Source organism: Anopheles maculipalpis, chromosome X (assembly GCF_943734695.1).
Source record: "Anopheles maculipalpis chromosome X, idAnoMacuDA_375_x, whole genome shotgun sequence".
NCBI classification, from domain to species: Eukaryota; Metazoa; Arthropoda; class Insecta; order Diptera; family Culicidae; genus Anopheles; species Anopheles maculipalpis.
Window position 1 is genome coordinate 14,111,525 of NC_064870.1, and position 20,022 is coordinate 14,131,546.

General features: G+C 44.3%; 1 protein-coding gene across 2 annotated transcripts; it reads left to right on the plus strand.

Moving 5' to 3' along the window:
- The first annotated feature begins 939 nt into the window (after window positions 1-939).
- On the plus strand, window positions 940-16,999 carry LOC126567659 (kinesin heavy chain). Of its 2 annotated transcripts, XM_050223887.1 has the most exons (8): window positions 940-1,088; window positions 6,598-7,436; window positions 7,587-8,840; window positions 8,950-9,051; window positions 15,969-16,086; window positions 16,262-16,601; window positions 16,702-16,836; window positions 16,912-16,999. In XM_050223887.1, exons 1-8 carry the CDS (start codon window positions 942-944, stop codon window positions 16,923-16,925), a joined length of 2,949 nt encoding a protein of 982 aa, XP_050079844.1. In that variant the 5' UTR covers window positions 940-941; the 3' UTR covers window positions 16,926-16,999. The 2 variants fall into 2 exon arrangements, with proteins under 2 accessions (XP_050079844.1, XP_050079836.1); XM_050223879.1 differs by lacking the exons at window positions 15,969-16,086; window positions 16,262-16,601; window positions 16,702-16,836; window positions 16,912-16,999 and having other exon boundaries at window positions 8,950-9,859.
- The last annotated feature ends 3,023 nt before the right edge of the window (window positions 17,000-20,022 follow it).

Below are 20,022 nucleotides of genomic sequence, written 5' to 3' on the forward strand. Positions count from 1 at the left end.
GGCGGTCGAGCGGTTTCCGAGCGAATCAGCAGCAGCCAGGAGCCATCACCAGTACGCTATGTAGTGTGCATCAGGCCACAACTAACGCGCGGACACCGTCTTGCGTTTTTTCTTTCCATCGTTTTTGGGGGGGTGGCTGTTATTTTGGTCGGTGGTTGCGTGGTGTGTAGCACCCCAGGACTCACGCAGAGCAGAGAGAGAGAGAGAGAGGACAAACATACCCGACCTGGGGGCTCCCTCAAATCGAAGAAGAAGCGTTCCGTGCAATAACTACAGAAAACAAAAACCAAGGAAGAGAGAAACAACGAAAATTAAAGAAAAACTTGCACTCGAAGTGAAAATAGAAAAGTGGCGAAAAGAAAAGTGCTGAAGGAAAAATAGTAGAAACCATAATACGCACACACCACCAGAACGAACGAGTCCTGGTAGACACGCACGTGTATGTGCGGGTGGTTCCGGTGGTCAGAGGGAAAAAGCCCCGTTTTGAAGAGCATTAGAAGGCAAAATTAATCGTTCTGCTATTAAAAAAAGGTGTTTTATGTGTGTGCTTTGTGGGGATACGTCCTAGCTATACGTACGTGCAATTGTGTAGGTGTGTGAGTGTGTGTGTATATATATAAACGTGCGGGAGCGTGCACGCGTGTGTGTGTGTGTGTGTGCATGTGTGTAGAGCACAGAGGCTGACGCAGCTGCGCCTCCCACCCTTCCCTTCATCCCCTCAAACCCTCTTCCCCCCCTTCTCTCCCACTCATCGTCCTGCCGCGCGACGCAACGCACACACACACTGAAGTTCTTCGTGACGTGCCTGACGTGTGCCGTGCGGAAATCCTTTACACTCGGAAAGGACAAGGAACTTTAGCAGTAAAAGGCTCACCGGCAACCCCCGGCCCTCCCCCTCTCCCCACCCTCCGCAGCACAACTCCAATACCAACGGCGGCAGGATGTCGGGCGTGCGGGAAATACCGGCGGAGGACAGCATCAAGGTGGTGTGCCGCTTTCGGCCACTGAACGATAGTGAGGAGCTTGCGGGATCAAAGTTCGTCGTCAAGTTCCCGTCCGGCCCGGAGGAAAACTGTCTCTCGATCGGGGTAAGTGTTAGGGGCGGGTGGGATCAAAGCAGGGGCAGATGGAGAAACCTCTCCCGTCGATTTGACCTTCGAATGAAAATATTTGGCAACAGGGTTGTTGGTTGTTGGAGGATCGCTAGTGGTGAAACGCGCCACCCTTGTCCATTCTCCCGTTACGCAACGGAAAAGCTTTTTTGTTTATGTTGTTTTAAAATGAGAGAGAGAAAACCAGAGAGGGAGAGAGCGAAGGAAAAGCTTACTTAGCTTTTGTTGTAAATACGCTGCATTTTCTGGTTGGAAAAGCGTGGAAAACTATGGAATTGCCTTCTACGTATTGAACCAATCAGCTGTCAGTGGGTCCCCCCCCTCCCCTGCTAACTAACTTGCTCTTCTGTCCTAAAACTTTCCATTTTGAAGGTTTTTCTTTTTTTCTAATTCTTCCCTTGCTCTTTCTCTCTCTCTACCTTTTACGAAAGGGAAGAGAAGTCATCAGCCCTGCCGTACTATACAAGTACGCAGGCTCTCAGTCTTCGATCTCTGTTTTTATTGGAACCGAATTGGAAAGCCTTTTTAGAGTTTTAAAATAGGGTTTCTTGCCCCACGAGCGAATTTCCTTTACCTTTTCCAAAGATTATTCAAACTTCGTGTTTTTTTCGATAGCGGGTGAGTCAAGTCCATGTCGGGGAGAGGGTCCTGACAGGATACACGACATCCTGTAACTACTAGAACAAGAAAGCTAAGATGTCTAGCGAAAATCTCTATGGAATGGCAAGGAAAAGTAGAGGAGGGATAGCGACCTTGAAATTTTGGGTAACCGTAAAGCACCACACCAGGTCCATGCTCCTTTGCTTGTACATGCGCACAAAGATATTCGTTTTTTTTGCGGAAATAAATTGCACCGAACACAAAGAGGAGGAAAAGCTTTTTGAAGAGAGAAAAAATATGGTTTAATTTTTTTTCTGTGTTGGAGCGACAAGCAAAAGCAGCAGCGGGAAGGCACGCAGTGTGGAACAGCGAAATTCAACAATCAATCAAAGGGAAAAATCAATTTCCTCTCCCCCAAACCGTGCACCATCGTCTCGAGTCCTCGGATCAACCCGTCCAAAAAACAAAACTCAACGATCAACGCCATCATTCAACCGTGGAACGAACTGAGCACACAATATTATTGATGCCTTTTTGCTGCTGCTGCATTTGCGCTTGATGCACTCGAAAAAAAAATCCTTTCTCTTTCTAAATATTTCTCTCTCTCCTTTGGATCACCATCAATAATAAACCCATAAACAACAACTTCTCCCCCCACCAACCACAAATAGAGAAAATAAGTCCACCAACAAACACACAATCGGACTGGAGGAGGAATGATGAAAATGCGTTTTTGTGACTGTCGAGAGAATGGTCACGACGAGATTCGAACTCGAGAGCACGCGCGCACCCTACCTGTATCTTGGGTGCGATGGAGAAAGTCGAACACCTCTACCACGTACACCACGAGCGTTAATTCGAATTTGATCGTTTAAAACTGCAACATAAGCGATGGATCGAATCGAGTTCGGGGTTTTTCGTTCAATCGGGACAGGCATCGCAACAAAAAACGTTTTCCCCCTAAAACAAAAGAAAATGTTTGTATTTAATTATGCTTTTTTTCTTTTTCTAGTACACATACACACTGCCCCCGATACGTTTCTATGCGATTTGCAATGACTCACCTATGTAAACAATTACCTATCACATCACCAGTATCGCCGCTCTGTAATGACCACATACACACACACACACGAACCTCCTGGGCAAGAGTGATCATGCGTTGGCGTGCATTTAATAGCCAGCGTATAGCATCATAAATAATTGCGTGTGTGCGTGTGTGTGCTGTGTGCCGGAGTGCGCAATGGTTGGATAGCATGGCAAGCCTTTCGCCCACGAGCTAAGACACATAGGCAAAAAAAAAAAACAACCAAAAGCACAGCTTGACGTCAAGTTCCGTTCCGCATTACTGTAGGCAGCAGCCATTTAGGATAACAACAGCTGAAGCAAGCTGATGGTGGAGGGCAGTCACAACAACAAATGCATGCAATTAAATACAATCGGCTTTTTTCACTCATCGTTCATTAGCGGGATATGGATGCATGGGTGTGTTAGCGGCTGCTCTGTGGCGGTTAAAAAGCATCTGGCAATCGTATAGCGCTGTGCTTACTTTGTCTAATCTCTTGATGGTACTTCATACGCAATGTCTCCATATTTATGAGATTATTATTTTGAAGCCCCAATGTGCCAAAAGTGGTCCAAAAGGAGACGGGAATAGCGCATGTGGTGTGATGCGAAGTTGTGTTGCGAAAATAAGAGACTAACCTCGATCCCAACGTTTCCAACGTTGACCTCCCGCTGCCCCCCAACATTACGCTGAATCATGCCGTCGGACCGTGCTCGCGCGGAATGTGGCCATGATGGTGTTATCTCGCTTCGCATACGCCTGATCCTCGTTGCCTGAAAGTTGAAGAAGCAAAAAAAAAAACAAACACACACTCACATGAAGAAAAATCTTCATCCATCTTTGGTGCTCAGTGGTCATCTTCTCGGTGCTGTTTATGGGTTTTAGCGTGGTCTGTTTTATGGCTAGTTGCTTCAAGCGCACAGCGTAACCCCATTACTGGACTGCCTGTAGAACACTGGAGTCATCTTAAAGAAATTAAATAACAGACACAGAAATGAGGGAACAAAAATTTGCTGATGCTGCTGCTGTTGTATGTAAGGCAGGGGAGAGGCTTTTTTTTTGCGTTTCCTCCCGACATCCATCCGTTGCTTTTTGTTGTTGCTGCTGAAAGCCTCGCAGGCCTAACGGGGAAGCTATAAATAAAAGCGCTCGAAAACTTTCCGACTCGCCGGGTTTTTGTAGGTTTTTTGGTTTCTTTCTTTCTGCTTGATGTGGATGTTAATTTGCTCTGCTGGCTCTTAATGTTCAGACAAGCGCAACCGGAAGCTAACCGGCACCGAACCGTGGAGCACACCATGGAGCTGATGCTTTACGTAGGTATCTTTATATAAGTGTGTGTGTGTTGGGAGTTGGGAGGCGTTGTAATTTGTACGTGGTACTGTTTTCCTCCATTGCTATATCTTTGCTACAGGTTTTATAATATATAGTTGAGCCATACCTCTCATTCGTTTGCCATTTGCCTTACTATACCCATACGATAAATCATATACTTTCATTAGACATACACACACACGCACAACTGCGGATACATACGGGGCACGCTTCAGTGGGTCAGCAATCTAGTTGCGCTAGCACACCCAAACGTTGGTGAAAAGCCTGACAAAATGAACAGAGAGAAAGGAAAAACACTACCACTCACAGAAAACCTCACGAAAGCTCTGGAAATTTAGGCTCACTCTTCTTCAAGAGGCCGTTATGTATGTGTGTGTGTACGGTTGTATGTGTGTTGTTCATCAAGCAGCACGGAACATTGCACAACCAATGAAATAAATGTGTGCTCCACCCCATGTTCGGGACCCACATGGCTCCACGGAGGTTTCCATCGAATTGACTATATTGTAGCTCAACATCAAACTTCTACTTCTTACCACGTAATTTGGATAGGCCGTCCTCACTATGAGAGAACGATCCAGGGTGGGATTTGAACTTCGGAAACCGGAAACAGCGGGCACAAAATCAAATGTATCTTGCAATTCGTGCGAAAAAAAAATTCGGTTCCTACGTTTCTAAGGGCTGCTCTCTTCCCAAAATGGAAGTGAATATCGGAATTCTGTTCCTTGTACCACTTGCTCCAAAAGCTCTTAATCATTGGGCGGGCGGAGCCGTTGGTAGAGGCGACTATAGCGCCGATCTTCACACGACAGAACCGAGGTTCAAATACCGTTGTGAGGACTGCCTATTCAAGTACGTGACATCAGCAAGTCTAGTAAGCCATCAGATGACCGGGGTATCAAGATGAAGAAGGCTCTAGTTTCACTATTTTCGAGAGTCCTGACGTACCACTGTAGGAGATATTGTAGATATTAGCTTAGTACTTCGGTAGATTTCCTGTACCACCGCTTCGTGCTTAATGTATAGTCTTCCTGTTACCGTCAGATTGCAAGGTATCGATTTTATTTCTCATCAAGCACACTACTTTACCACGCTGGTTACGTGCCTTACGTGATCGCAATGAGATCATCAGTTTGTTCATAGAATGTGCGATGGTAAGCATGCCTTTCTCTCCTCCCCGCGGGACGTATAGAAGTTGAAACAATTTCACCGAACCCGACTCAAAATAGGTCATATTTTGTGACCGTAGGTGTGGATAAGCAGATCAAAGCGACGTCATGCTATATTTTCCTTTTAACTTAGCATACTGCAACGGTCGATTACCACATTATTAAATGTCTCAGATATTCTTAAGGAATTACTTCGCCTAATACACACCAAAGAGGCATGGCAACGCTCAACATGACTCAAACATATTGTCGCTGATTTGCGGTCTGCGCCGGATCTGCGTCAACTTCATAAGCTCGCTCCGCCATTAGTGCGACCGTTGCGAATGAATGTGTTAAAGAGGTAGGGGTGTTTATTTTAAAGGCATGACGAATCGTGGCAACCGCATCGAATGCGTCTAAGTCTGTCGTTCTTGCGCTCCGCTCACACGCCCTCTAACCCTTTATTCATGCCTGTGTGTGGGAACTTTTTTTATGGCATGTTTTTGACTTTTTTTTCTCTAACATTTCTAAACGCTGCCGCCCTGTCTGGCGCAGGCATTTCCGGACGCGTACGTTTGTTGGAATTGGTTTGGGATGTTTGGTTCGGACCTGTTGGAAAGTATCGATCGATAACTTCGATGGCACCTGAACAAGTCTTTATCGCTTAGGATTTTCATTTTGACAATACATTACACTTCGCAACCAGTATGGGACAATAGTAGTGATGCGCATTTCGTTCCGAACATGTTAGTTTCGTTCCGTTCCTTCAATGAAACGATCGAACATAGGTTTAAATAAAATTACAAAGAAGAGTTTTTTGCACCTACATTTTTCAGTCCAGAAGAATGTGAAATAGTGCAATCTATTATTTTCTTTCTGTATAAAGTTCTACCATATTAGAAGGAGAGCAATGCTCAAAGTAGCAAAGTATTCTTTTTCTATTTGGGTGTAGTAAAAGCAAGTGAATTTCATCTGGGTCTCTCTCACGTGGCGAGGCCTGACTTGACTGACTATTCAACTACGTGGTATGAACAGGTGTAGTAAACCGTATGAACAGGTCGTTAAGCCAAAAAAAAAAAGTGAAACAATACTTTTTATGGAACTTGCGGTCCTCTCTAAGGAAGGAAGGTCCTTGATCTTCGATATTGTCTTGTAGACGAGAAGACTAGACCACTCCTGCACAGACAGACACTCTGACACTTGTTGAAGTAGGTTCAATGAACCAACCAGGTTCATTCCGTTCCGTTTAAAAACAAAAATGGAACTTTCCCATCACTAGACAATAGTTGTACGCAGTCTACTGAAGATATTCCAATAATGCGCAACCTTCCTCTTCCAGGGCAAAGTGTACCTGTTCGACAAAGTGTTCAAACCGAACGCGACACAGGAAAAGGTGTACAATGAGGCGGCCAAGTCGATCGTGTCGGATGTGCTCGCCGGCTACAACGGCACAATCTTTGCGTACGGCCAGACGTCGTCCGGTAAAACGCATACGATGGAGGGCGTGATCGGCGATCCGGCGAAGCAGGGCATCATCCCGCGCATCGTGAACGACATCTTCAACCACATCTACACGATGGAGATGAACATCGAGTTCCACATCAAGGTGTCGTACTACGAAATCTACATGGACAAGATCCGCGATCTGCTGGACGTGTCGAAGGTGAACCTGAGCGTGCACGAGGACAAAAACCGGGTGCCGTACGTGAAGGGTGCGTCCGAACGGTTCGTCTCGAGCCCGGAGGAGGTGTTCGAGGTGATCGAGGAGGGCAAATCGAATCGCCACATCGCGGTGACGAACATGAACGAACACTCGTCCCGCTCGCATTCCGTGTTTCTGATCAACGTGAAGCAGGAAAACATGGAAAATGAGAAGAAGCTGTCCGGCAAGCTGTATCTGGTCGATTTGGCCGGCTCGGAGAAGGTGTCGAAAACGGGTGCAGAAGGTACGGTGCTAGATGAGGCGAAAAACATCAACAAATCGCTGTCGGCGCTCGGCAATGTGATCTCGGCGTTGGCTGACGGCAACAAGACCCACATCCCGTACCGTGACTCCAAGCTGACGCGTATCCTGCAGGAATCGCTCGGTGGTAATGCGCGCACCACGATCGTTATTTGCTGTTCACCTGCCAGTTTCAACGAGTCGGAAACGAAGTCAACGCTAGATTTCGGACGCAGGTAAGGGCGTATACCTTTGGTTAGGCATTTTTTTGTTTTGTTTTTTTTATAGACCTCATTGTGTTCTTCTGGAAGCGCGATCGTCTCAGTATCTCGATTTTTTTCCTTTTTAACCTTTATCTTATTTTCCCTCACTACTATTCCGCACAGAGCAAAGACGGTAAAGAACGTGGTATGCGTCAACGAGGAACTAACGGCGGAAGAGTGGAAGCGAAGATACGAGCGAGAAAAGGAGAAGAACACGAAACTAAAGGGCAAAATCGAAAAGCTCGAGGCGGAACTGGCCCGGTGGCGTGCGGGCGAAACTGTCAATGTGGAGGAGCAGCTCGATCTGCAGCAGGACGCAATGGAGGTGAGCACACCGAACGTGGAGGTGCTGTTGGGTCAACCGGCCGATCTGCCCGTACCGGCAATACCGGGCGGCGGTGGTCTACCGCTGTCGGCCGAACGCGACACGCTCGAGGTGGAGCGGGAACGCCTGTACCAGCAGCTGGATGAGAAGGACGAGGAGATCAACCAGCAGTCGCAGTACGTGGAGAAGTTGAAGGAGCAAATCATCGACCAGGAGGAACTGATCGCTAACACGCGCCGCGACTACGAGAACCTGCAGTCGGAGATGACGCGCATCCAGCAGGAGAACGAAAACGCCAAGGAGGAGGTGAAGGAGGTGCTACAGGCGCTGGAAGAGCTGGCCGTCAACTACGACCAGAAGTCGCAAGAGATCGAGCTGAAGAACAAGGAGATCGATACGGTGAACGAGGAGCTGCAGCAGAAGCAGGGCACACTGAACAGTGTCCAGTCGGAGCTGCAGCAGCTGAAGGATATGTCCTCGCACCAGAAGAAGCGCATCAACGAGATGCTGACCAATCTGTTGCGTGATCTGTCGGAGGTGGGGCAAGCGCTCGCCGCCGACCAGAACGAGATGAAGATGAACGTGGAAGCGTCCGCCGGCAAGGTCGAGGAAGAGTTCACCGTTGCCCGGCTGTACATCAGCAAGATGAAGTCGGAGGCGAAGAATTTGTCCGCTCGGTGCGCTAACCTCGAGTCGTTACAGCAGGACACCTGCAAAAAGGTGTCCGAGTACGAGAAGGAGCTGAGCGAGTGCCGGTTGCTAATCTCGCAGCATAAGGCACGCATGAACTCGCTGCAGGAATCGATGCGTGAGGCGGAGAACAAGAAGCGCACGCTCGAGGAGAACATTGACGCGTTACGGGAGGAGTGTGCGAAGTTGAAGGCGGCCGAACAGGTGTCGGCAGTGAATGCGGAGGAGAAGCAACGTGCCGATCAGTTGAAGGTGGCGTTCGAGAGCCAGATGGACCAGTTGCGGGACGTCCACACCAAACAGGTGTCCGCACTGCGGGACGAAATTTCCGAGAAGCAGGAGCTGATCAACGAACTGAAGGAGTAAGATATCGCGAGGAGGGCTTTAAATAGCATAGTTGGAGGTTATGAAGCACGAGGTCACACATCTAATCGTGTGTTTGTGTTTCTGTTTCCTGTTTTATTTTCACAGCACCAACCAGAAACTGACGCTTGCCCACCAGCAGATGACGGTCGACTACGAGAAGCTGAAGCAGGAGGAGCAGGAAAAGTCGTCCAAACTGCAGACGCTTATGTCAGTATCTCCTTCCCTACATTCGCTTCTACTAACACCGTCACAGCATCCTCTCCAACACCATCATCATCCTTCTAATCTTGACTCGAACAAGCTCCTAGAACAGCAACAACAGCAGCAGCAATATCAAGAAAAGCAGCCTGATTGGTTTGCGCTGGAGGCGGACACGGTTCCTCCCTCGAAGCAACACTTCCTGTCGCCCACTACCGGTTCGCCCCGTTCCGGTCTAGGATCGCCCGTTTCTAGTCAAAGTCAGACCGCATCGCTAGTGCGTTTGCTGCAGGCCGTCCTCAGTGAGGATGATCAGCAGCAACAGCAGTGTAAGACACCGTCGTCCAACGCGGGCCTTTTGTCCTCCTCTCCGTCGCATCCGGGTGCTCAGCGCCCGTCGAAGCGCGACAAGAATCGGGCAAACGAAGAGAATGCCAAACTAACAGCGTCGTCCACGCCGGAACGTGGACAACAGCAGCAGCCAAGGAAACGCACCACGAAATCACGTCGGGTGCTAAACTTCCGGGCGAAACGCGACGATGAGCGGGAAACGCCCGGTCTGGCGGCGGCGGTATCGAACCCTACCCGGCAGCAGCATCAACATACCCAGTCGCAGCTCCGGTGCCGTTCGGCCGATTCCTCCCCAGCGGCGCCATCGTGCGTTAGCCAGGAGCTGGAAAATGTGTGCGGATGGCCGGGCCGACTGATTAGCTCGCTGCTGCCGAAGGGCATGCCGACGCTTCAGCTCCATCTGCTTATTTCGCTCACGATGGTGCTCCTAACGCACCGCTGTCCACAGTTTATGCTGGTGTTGTAAATTGGATTTTTATTTTATGTGTGTGCGTGTGCGCGAAGTTTTGCTCTCTTTTTTGTCCTTGGTAGTTGAGCTACATGATCAGTATTAGCTCCGGAAGAGCCTTCAAATTTCTTACTTATAGTGGCTAAACGAAAAGAGCAGCTTATGAAGCGCTTAAGTTCGTGTTGAAATGATTCCAAAGCATGACGGCACGTCGCCGTATCGTCAAATGATTCCAAATAATCAGTATGATAATTTTAACGCTTTTTTACGTTTCATCGTTGAAATGTCCTTTTTCTCATTAGTATATTTGTAAGATGCATCTATCTTAGATGTATTTGTGATATTTTTCTTTATTTTAATTCTAGTCTAACAAATTTCCAAATTTCCTTTTAGTATGTTGAACTTGCAGCAATATCCTTATAAGAATAACCGTCCATAAATTACGTAACGTGAAACTCGAGTGTTTTTATCCCCTCTCCCTCTCTCCTTCCATCGTAACAAAGAACGCTGGAAAAGATCCTCCTTCAATATCTCGTCTCCACCACCGGTTAGTGACTTATAAAAATTCAAATTAGAATAATTGACTAAATGAGCAAATTTGACTTTTGAACTTTTGAATGCGCTAGAGGGAACCCTTTTCGATCGTTATGTAATTTATGGACGCCTCGCTAATAGGAACATAAAAAGAATTAGCTTAATTAATTTAATTCACTGACCACAGCACGGCATATTATGAAGCTGGGGGAAGTTTAAAGGACACTTCACGTTCACGGTTTTATTTGGAACGTGGAAAGCGGAAAACGTTTTTTTACTCAAATAGGACGGTCAGGCCCGTATTGCGTACACGTTTCATTTTAGCTGGGAGACATTTTCTCCTCCAAGCATTGAAAGGGCACCATAACCCGGGGTGTGCTCGGTTGGAAATCGTTTTGTTAATATGTGTAGAGATTACGCTCTAGTAATGTTGTTGACTATTGTGTAGAATTTAAAAATACGAACAATCTAGTCTTAGCAAGCAGGAGAGTTAAGGAAAGGCCACGAAAACCGCACACGTACACCTTCGCAATTGTACGATACACGCTATATCATTTATTACTTTGCTCCAAAACGCCTTTTTGCTTCTGTGATAGCAAAAAAACAACCACAAAAAATCTAAATCTCTTATACCTAATACGTCGCTACAAAACGCTATATCTTATCTCGATAGAAAATAAGTTTGATTAGAATCTGTAGCAGCGTTTTGCGGTCAACGCACTGCAAAATACGCTACGGTTTATGTATCTGGTGCATTCAGCTTCAGTTTTTGCGTATTTATCATAGAACTTTTTCTAAGTCCACTGCCTCTTGGTGCTTTTGACGTGTTTTTTTGGTTATAATTTTGTTTGGAGTGTAGAACTGTACCGGAGTAATGCAATATCGATATCTATCCTTGTCTTTGTACCAAATAAGAAAGGCAAAAGTGTTATGTGATACCTCATAAAAAAAATCGGTGCCAGATGGAAGGGGTAGACGGTACCATCAGTTACAGTGAGCCATCGTAAAGTGTTGGTCGTTTGAGGCTAGGTTTAGCAAGCCATCGCGCACAAAAGGATTCTTCCTTCCTATTGCGGCATGGCAATTTTTGAAGAGCTGTGATAACAAAAACAAAAAAAAGAAACTCCTAACTAATAGTTTAGATATCAGTAGTTGTATTTCTTTCGCGAAACTCCCGCCGTCATTTTGTTGTTTGCTTGCGCGTTCCGTAAGCGTAATGCTCTTAAAACGATAGCAAGTTTCACTCATTTGAAACTTTTACTGCAAAGTTGACTGACCCCGTTTCGGATCCCGTGGTTTTCATACACGAGACACAAAAATTTCACTGATTGTTCACTGGTTAAGAACTGTCAAATGTTTATTTGTAGACGCGTGTACGCAAAAATAAATGTATTGCAATTGTTAAAAAAATATTCAAATTTTTGAATAGGGAAATAATTCCCAAAAAATTAAGAGCAAAAGCTTCGATCTGACTATCGACAAAAATTCTAATAATTCCATCAATTAACAGCAAAGTTTCAATGTCGTCGTTTAGTGAATCGAAGAGGCGAAGGAGGTCTTAAAGACCCTAAGTCTCTATGCAATAAAAAAGGTTAAGTGAAATTTTATTAGCGCTAAGAAAAATCTTAATCTTAGCAATGCGTTTAGACGCTTTAAGTTCAGTTACACAAAATTGAAATGCGAAATTACAGTTAACATTGAGTGAAAGTTGCATTCGTTTATAAGTGAATTTAGTGTTGTTCTGAGACCCATTTCAAAACGATGCGCTAATTACATGCACGGGAGATAAGCAGGAGATCCTCAGATGACGGATAGACGGAAGTATGCAACGATACTTGTAATGCATGACTTAGCAAACCCGTAAAAAGCAGGCAGGTTTATATCGATATTCGCTGTCCAGAGTAGAAGAGTAATACGCGAAGAAGGGGAACGATAGCGAGCAGTAATCAGGAAGTCGGAAAATCCTTGATGTGTACATGCTCTCTCGTACGTGAATGACCCACCCTCTCATGAACACGCCACACACGAAACTCTCGACAGTAACAACATTCATCATCTCTATAGACACTTTCTTTTAATTTCATTTCGCTCTGTACTTCTCTAGCTAACCACCCTATTGACAAAATTGCCTAAATAACCACTACCAAGGGATTTGTCAATACAAATTTGCCTTAATAGTGCCTTCATTGGCAGATTTTGTCAATAGGGCACTCTAGGCCATATTCTATCACTACTATTTTGCTCGTAGTCTCAGTACGTGTGTGTGTATGTGAATTAAAAGTACTAATTTTCAGTTTCTCTCTTTTACTGTGTCACTCGCCTCTACGTGCGGAATCATTCGCTGTACCTTTGGTTATCAACGCAACGTTTTCGTTATGTTTGTTACTTTTCTTTCCGCCTTTCCGCTCGTTTCGATTATTATTTGTATACCTTTCTTTATGCATTCGCGATAAAACTTTCGGTTGAAGCTGAAGACGTGGCAGCTAATTACTCTCATGTATACAGATCTTTGTATATTGCCGAACGCTATAAACCAACCACCCCCCGGAGCCGAGAAAGACGGTTGCGTATTCGTGTATATTGTTGTGGCAGGTTGTGTATCTCCTCTGTGGTTTTATCGTATAAACGGGAAAGTAAGACACAAGGTGCAGAAGAGAATGAAGACTTTTTTTTCAATTCTTTTCTTCCGTATTGCGATCGTTCATAAAGATTCATAAAGATAAAGCTAATATACTTACTACACTAAGAGATGGTAAGGACATGTAGCGATTTAGAGCAAGCGATAGTAAGAGATAGTGAGATCAGTAGATGAAAAATCACGGTTACAAACTACCCGACTAGCAAGCAGCCACAGGATATCGCAATGTAATATTTCAACAGGCTTCGGGGCGGCGAAAGTGTGTGTGTGTGTGTTAGTGCGTGTGCATTTCTGTTTTGTTTTTAGGCTGTTGTTTTTTTTTCTAGCAACTGTTCTGGTGGCGTACATCACGAGTCACGGAATCGAATCTAAAATGGATTCAACGGCTCCTTCGTTTGGATTGCCCTGTTCGGCTACATCGTTAACATGAAGCAATAATAAGTCGACAAGTCGGCTGAATTCCTCCACTATTCAGTTCCATACTATGGACAGAGATATAGAGAGAGAGAAAAAAGAGAAAAAATGGTGATGAAAAGGGCTGCTCAATTGTTGCTGGTTGCTGGTCACTGGGAGCTCGGAGAAGAAGGATACCAACCAATAACATTCCTTATTCCTGATTTATTCGCCACATCTCTTTTAACTAAAAAAAAACACCACTTGTGAACAGAAAACCTGCGATGAGAACATGTGTGTGCGTACCCCGTTTACGATGCGAATATCCATTTCCAACTCCCGAGAAATAGATTAGCTTATAGAGCATGAGAGAATTATTGAGCATTGGAAGAGTAGGAAGATTTTAATTAGTTCGTGATCGAAAACTTAGTTAGAGTTCGTTAGGTGAGACCATACCGATAGGTTTAATACAAACTCATCCTAGCGAGATACATATCGTACAAATGGTAGGAACACGAACATGCGACACGCGTCTTTCGGGGCGGGCAGAGAGCGTTTCGGGGTACTATCTCCAATTATATACGGGGCTGTGACGTCACCCGGCTTGAGAGCAAAAAGCTGCGTTACGATGCGTTACCTCGTGTCGATGGCCCGCTTTAGTAAAGCGGAGAGTCTATACCAAATCAACTCGCCCCTAGTAGATGTTTACGTTTGTTCTCTATCTTCCGTTTGTATGCCTGATCAGTTATTTGTTTATTATCACTAGAACTACCGGATCAGTCATTTTAACTGGTTTCATACCTTTCAAGTGTTTTTATTTTTCATGGTTAAACAATTCTGCCGATGGTGATGCATGACTGTTACACGTTCAATAAGGATGTTCATTTGTGAGAAGTTAAAAATAAAAATCTAATCTTATATTGATATTAAGTTACGTCATAGGAAATTCTACCTTAATCAGTCATTTTGACTGGTAGTTTGTGGAACGATGAACAGCGTATAAAATTGTTTATTTGGTAACACCATCAGTCATTTTGTCTGGTCGCGGTAGAGTTGCACGCGCCAAAATCGCGGTAGTTCTAGTGTTAATACATAATACTAACCATACATGTACTTTCTTGCGTTCGATGTGTATACTCTTTAGTTTAGACAGCTTCGATAAAGTGAATATGGCCTGTTTGTGTGTGGCTAGTACGAAACCTACGATCAGCTGGTATAATCAGCATGCACAAAACCGCACCGCCATATACATGTACAGTCACTTCCCGACATACGCGGATAATGGATACCGGAGAAATCCGCGTCTCGAATTTTGCCTATCACATCGTCGAATTCTAATTTACATTTTACAAAGAACATTCAAGAAATTATGTTTCATGTTTAATTTGCAAAAAAATGTAGAATTTGTTCGTGTTTTTTAAATATTTTATAAATTTTTTTTTCTATTTTACGAGAAATGTTCACTCTGGTTTCAAATGTTGGGCATTTTTAAAAGTTCATTAATTTGTAAAAGCATTAATTTTTATAATAATACCTTAGCAATGTTATTTTCGAATTCGCGTATCTCGAGTACCGTGTAAGTCGTATATTGACTGTATACACCCCTACACACTGGACTATCCTGACATCACATCACAAGCCTAACCATCATAGGTCCTATCGGTAACCGCTTACGACGTCATAGTGACAGTGTGAGGAGAAGAATGCTTAAGTTTCAAACCATTTCCACGACCAAACACCTCCCCCGAGATACACATACACACCCCACACACCACACATATCTTACACAGAAAGCAGAATTATTCTCCAGCGCTCCACTTTTTGTAGCGAAAGTCGTTAAGAGGCTTATATAGGACAATAATCGGAGCACGTCGGAGAGAGAGATAGAAACGGCTTTGCCTAGAGTAAGTTGTGGTTTACGTTGCAACTAATTTTTTTCGCCGTCGAAGGACTACTGCGCGTAGTGTCCTAATAAGTAAGGAGTCAATCTGTTCAATATCAGCGAGTGTAAAAGAAAGGGATAAGGGTTAGGAAGATAGAGCTAACCGCTGTAAAGAACATTTAGTACGATAGTAAGACTGTGCTTTGTACAGGGCGCTCAACATGCGCATACAGAAAATTAATTTAGAAAAAAAAACCCTAAAACACGTGTTATGTACAGTATGTAAATTAAGAGAGAGATGATCATATATACATATATATATACAGATATTTATATACATACGCAACTGGCAAGGGAGGAATTCGAAATACGAATTATGAACAAATTAATCGTCTGTGTGGCTAAGGCTAAGACAAAATTGTAATCGATACAACACAAGCAAGGTGCAATAACCGATGATGAAGCAGGGAAAAATGGATTTCAATCGGAAACGGAAACAAAACATTAATTAAAACAAACAAAACCACCATGTACACATGTTCTCATTTGGTTTTACGTTTGTGGTTCAAAACTTATTTCCATTAACTCGCTTAAACTTATGTTAGTTATCCGAGGATAACGCTTGACCCGGGGAGGCGGCGTGTATGTTTATTTGATTTGGTTGTTTGACACTATTGTAGGCTCACCGACGAGCGACGCGAACAGGCACGCAAGGATCTCAAGGGACTGGAGGATACGGTGGCAAAGGAGCTACAGTCGCTCCACGCCCTACGCAAACTGTTCGTACTGGACCTGCAGGTATGTATTAATGCGCTCCGCTATTGACAAAATTGCCTTAATTGACGCTATTAAGGGAGTTGTCAATACAATTTTTCGTTAATAGTGCCTTAATCGGCAATTTTTATCAATAGGGTCCTTTGAAACAAATGAACCTTATCTTTTTTTTTCTTCTTTTTTTCTCGCCAATTTCCAGGCCCGCATCAAGAAGTCGCTAAATTCCGAGGACACCGAGGACGATGGTGGTTCGCTCGCGCAGAAGCAAAAGATTTCCTTCCTCGAGAACAACCTCGAACAGCTGACGAAGGTGCACAAGCAGCTGGTGCGGGATAATGCGGACCTACGGTGCGAGCTACCGAAGCTCGAGAAGCGCCTCCGAACTACGGTCGAGCGCGTAAAGGCACTCGAGACGGCCCTGAAGGAGGCAAAGGAGGGTGCGATGCGCGATCGCAAACGCTACCAGTACGAGGTGGACCGCATCAAGGAGGCCGTGCGTCAGAAGAATTTGGCACGCCGCGGTCCGCAAGCACAAATTGGTGGGTGTTTTTGTGCAGTCCGTTTTTTCATAAACCGAAATAACTGCAGGGATTCTTCAAAGAATTTACGTGTATGTGTCTTATTTTTTCCTTCTTATAGCGAAACCAATTCGAGCCGGACAGCCATATTTGTTCAAGAGTGGTGGAACGGGTGGGGCTACTACGGCACCGGGCAGCGGTACCGCAATCATACCGAAAGCAATGGCGGACGAAAAGCGAAAATCCCAGATCAAGGGTATGGAGCACTAAATTCGCCCTCAAAAGTGGCAATTTTGCTAATGTGTTGTTATCCTTTTGCTCATTCTTCTAGATATGGACAGTTGAATGCATTGATCTTGTGTGAACCACGGACGGATTAGTAGCTAAAGTGTGTGTGTGTGTATGAGTGTGTGTGTATGCGCGAAAGCAACAAAACAAAAACCCATGAAAAAACGAAAAAAGTGAGATGCAACACATGCAAGCGCAAGGGGGGAAGGAGAGGGGAAGAGAGGTGGTAGGGTAGAAAAAGGAAGAACAAATGATCAGAACATCTACGTTAAATAGCAACGTTAAAGAATAGGAAAAACAGGAAATATCAGGAATTATGTAGAATGAGATGGAGCCCGTGCTAACCCACGCGCTTTAACCCACGGGCCAACGATAGTAGAAGTATCCTTTGGAAAAAATAACTATAAGCGCATTTTTAGGTACTGAATAACACTTCAAATACGATCCAGCTCACCTACACACTCTCGCGCCTCTCAAACGCTCGTCATGTACCCTCGTTCTTGCGTCCTATCCTTTTTTTATTTTAACGGCGTTGCACTCCAAATCGTGGTAGGAGGAGAAAAATAGTGAAAGTGTAAAGATCTATTATTATTTTCAATTACGAGGATTATTAATATTATTATTATTATTATTATTATATTATAATTATTAAAATAATTAATATTTTTGTCATTTGCTTAAGTCAGCAGAGGGAGATAAAATGGATAGAAAAGCGTGCACGTTCGCGCAACAGGACATAGGCACACACACATACACACACACATACACCCAAAAAATTCATATATTAAGCACACAGAATGCAGATGAAAATGGGCTGTTAAGGTGGCAAGGTAAAGGCTTATGGGCTAGTTGGAATGGCGAGGAAGGAAGGAGGGAGGAAGAGAGAGAGAGAGTGAGAGAGGAGAAGGGAAAAATAATGGTGCTTTTCGCTTCCAAAACCCGAAAGCTGAAAGAGAGATAGAAAAGAAAACCAATCGACTATTACTATTACTACTACTATTAATAACTACTGCTACTGCGCTACTTCACGTCATCAGTTGACGGTTTGGATGGTTGCGGAACAAGAGAAGAGCCCCGGATGCCCAGAATCATTCCTCTTTCGTACACGAGACGTTTTACGTCGCTCTTTCTTCCGTCACGCAGACAAAAAAAAAACAAAACAAAAATGCAATAACACATAGTTTGTGATCTCGCGCAAGCAAAACGAAACTGAGTAGCTCTTAAGGCTGATCTACACGGTCATGACATTTGCACAAAATGGCTTATACAAGCCAGTTTGCACAGATAAATAGTTGCGTGTGCATGCCAACAAATTTGGCTTGAGTAAAATCTGTTTCGGACAGATATTTGGCTTGAGTTGGTGATTGGCTTGCGTGAAATTTGAGCGTGTAAATGTGACCGTTCAAATACCTCCTTATCACTGTTAAGGATTAACTACGAGCATAATAAAGCTTATGCAGTTGAATAATTTGACCAGTTCACTTTGCGCAAACATGGCATGAGCGTGTAAACACAAACACGATTTTCAGTATATTTTGCACAAAACGGCATGTGCAAACCGATTCGTGCTATTGGCATGAGCGTGTAGACTAGCCTTTAAGTTAGGCGAAAACATGTCAAACGGCAAACAAAAAAGATATTTAGATCAAGGAAAAGAGAAAGGAAATGTGAACGCTTTCAAACAGTCTGTGAATAGTAGCGGAGATCGATCGACAATTTTCGCAGATCCCAGATTATCCAGCTACAATCTCGGACTGTCTGGGAGCGCTCTATACGCTCAGGGCCACGAGAGCACGAGAAAACCCATGTTAACTTTCTCAAAACAATAAAGCAGTTGAGAAGCAGTTTTTGACACATGATAAATTTATCACATTATTCTCAGCTCTCGTGTCCCCTATAAAAAAAAATAATAAAACAAACAAAATGGATGGACCGAAGACGTTTCAGACCAGATTATAGATTCAAATAGGTAAAACGGATACAAAATTAAGGACGGGAAAAATAAGCGAACCTTGTGGTGCTGTCCATGTGACACGCGTTGGCGATAGAAGCTCCTCCTCGCACACTTTTCCTTTCACGATTCCTGCTCTTCATCCTTCATTCCACCGCCAAGATTGTCCACCAGCAGAATATAAGTGTGTGTGTGTGAGTGTGTGTTCCCTTATACAGTACCTGACACTGACTTCCGGACAACACTCATTGCGTTTTTGCATTTTGCGCGCGTTTAATCCCAGTAAGATTAAAACTTTTAATTGTATCATAAACCGTAAACTACTGATCATATGCTCTACTCTGATTACATTTGCTACTGATCTTATCGCGATTTCGAATCAATACCTTACCTTACCTTAAAACAGTTCTTCAAAAACAAGCAAAACATTTCATGGCAATCGGTGTTTCTGGAGAAAGCGCAGAACCACGCAAATTGTAAAAAAACGCTAGTATTTGCAAGTGTGCGGAATAGAGTGACAAAGTACTGTATAATATCACCCATTACCGATCGATGTCAGTTATCGCTTCGCACCAAATGCCAAAACCGTGTATCCAGACCCGAAAAGTTAGAAGAAGAAGAAGAAGAGGAAGAGAAAGAAAGAAAAGAAAGGTTGTGGTTTGGAGTTTTGAGGGGGAGGAGGGGGTCGGTTTGGTGCAATATTAAACCAAATTGATTGAGTGTTAATCAAGCAAAGGAGAGGATCCTGCTTAAGCTAAAGCATACTAGAGCAACAAACACACAAACTGCTACTCATTTTACACATACATTAATGCGTTAGGAGACTGATATGAGCAAGGGAACCGCACACTAAGCGGAACACAGAAAATGGATATGATCCATTGAGTTGGTTGGCGGGAAAAAAAGATGGAAAGCATCCGTGCTCCCGGGTTCGGAATCAACCACATCCATCAATCCTCTCTGACCCCACCTCCCCCGTCCTCTGCCTCGTTTGCGCCGTGTTTGGGTGCTGACAGAAGAAAAAAAGGTATAGGAAGTAAGAAAAAGGTATAGGAAGAAAAGAAACACACGTCATGTAATCACCACGCTTCACGCCGTTGTTGCCGTCGCCCGTTGCATAAAAAAGCAGTAAAAACAAAAAAAAAACATAATGGAGAATCAGTTATGTCTCGGCCCTGATGTCGTCGCCTGATCAATCTGCGC

What these genes read in the sequence shown, in the direction of transcription:
- LOC126567659 (XM_050223879.1), top strand. Translation starts at nt 942, where the DNA reads ATGTCGGGCGTGCGGGAAATACCGGCGGAGGACAGCATCAAGGTGGTG. An exon ending in ACGCTAGATTTCGGACGCAG is followed by an intron (nt 7,437 to 7,586) that starts GTAAGGGCGTAT and finishes TATTCCGCACAG; the next exon opens with AGCAAAGACGGTAAAGAACG. An exon ending in CTGATCAACGAACTGAAGGA is followed by an intron (nt 8,841 to 8,949) that starts GTAAGATATCGC and finishes TTATTTTCACAG; the next exon opens with CACCAACCAGAAACTGACGC.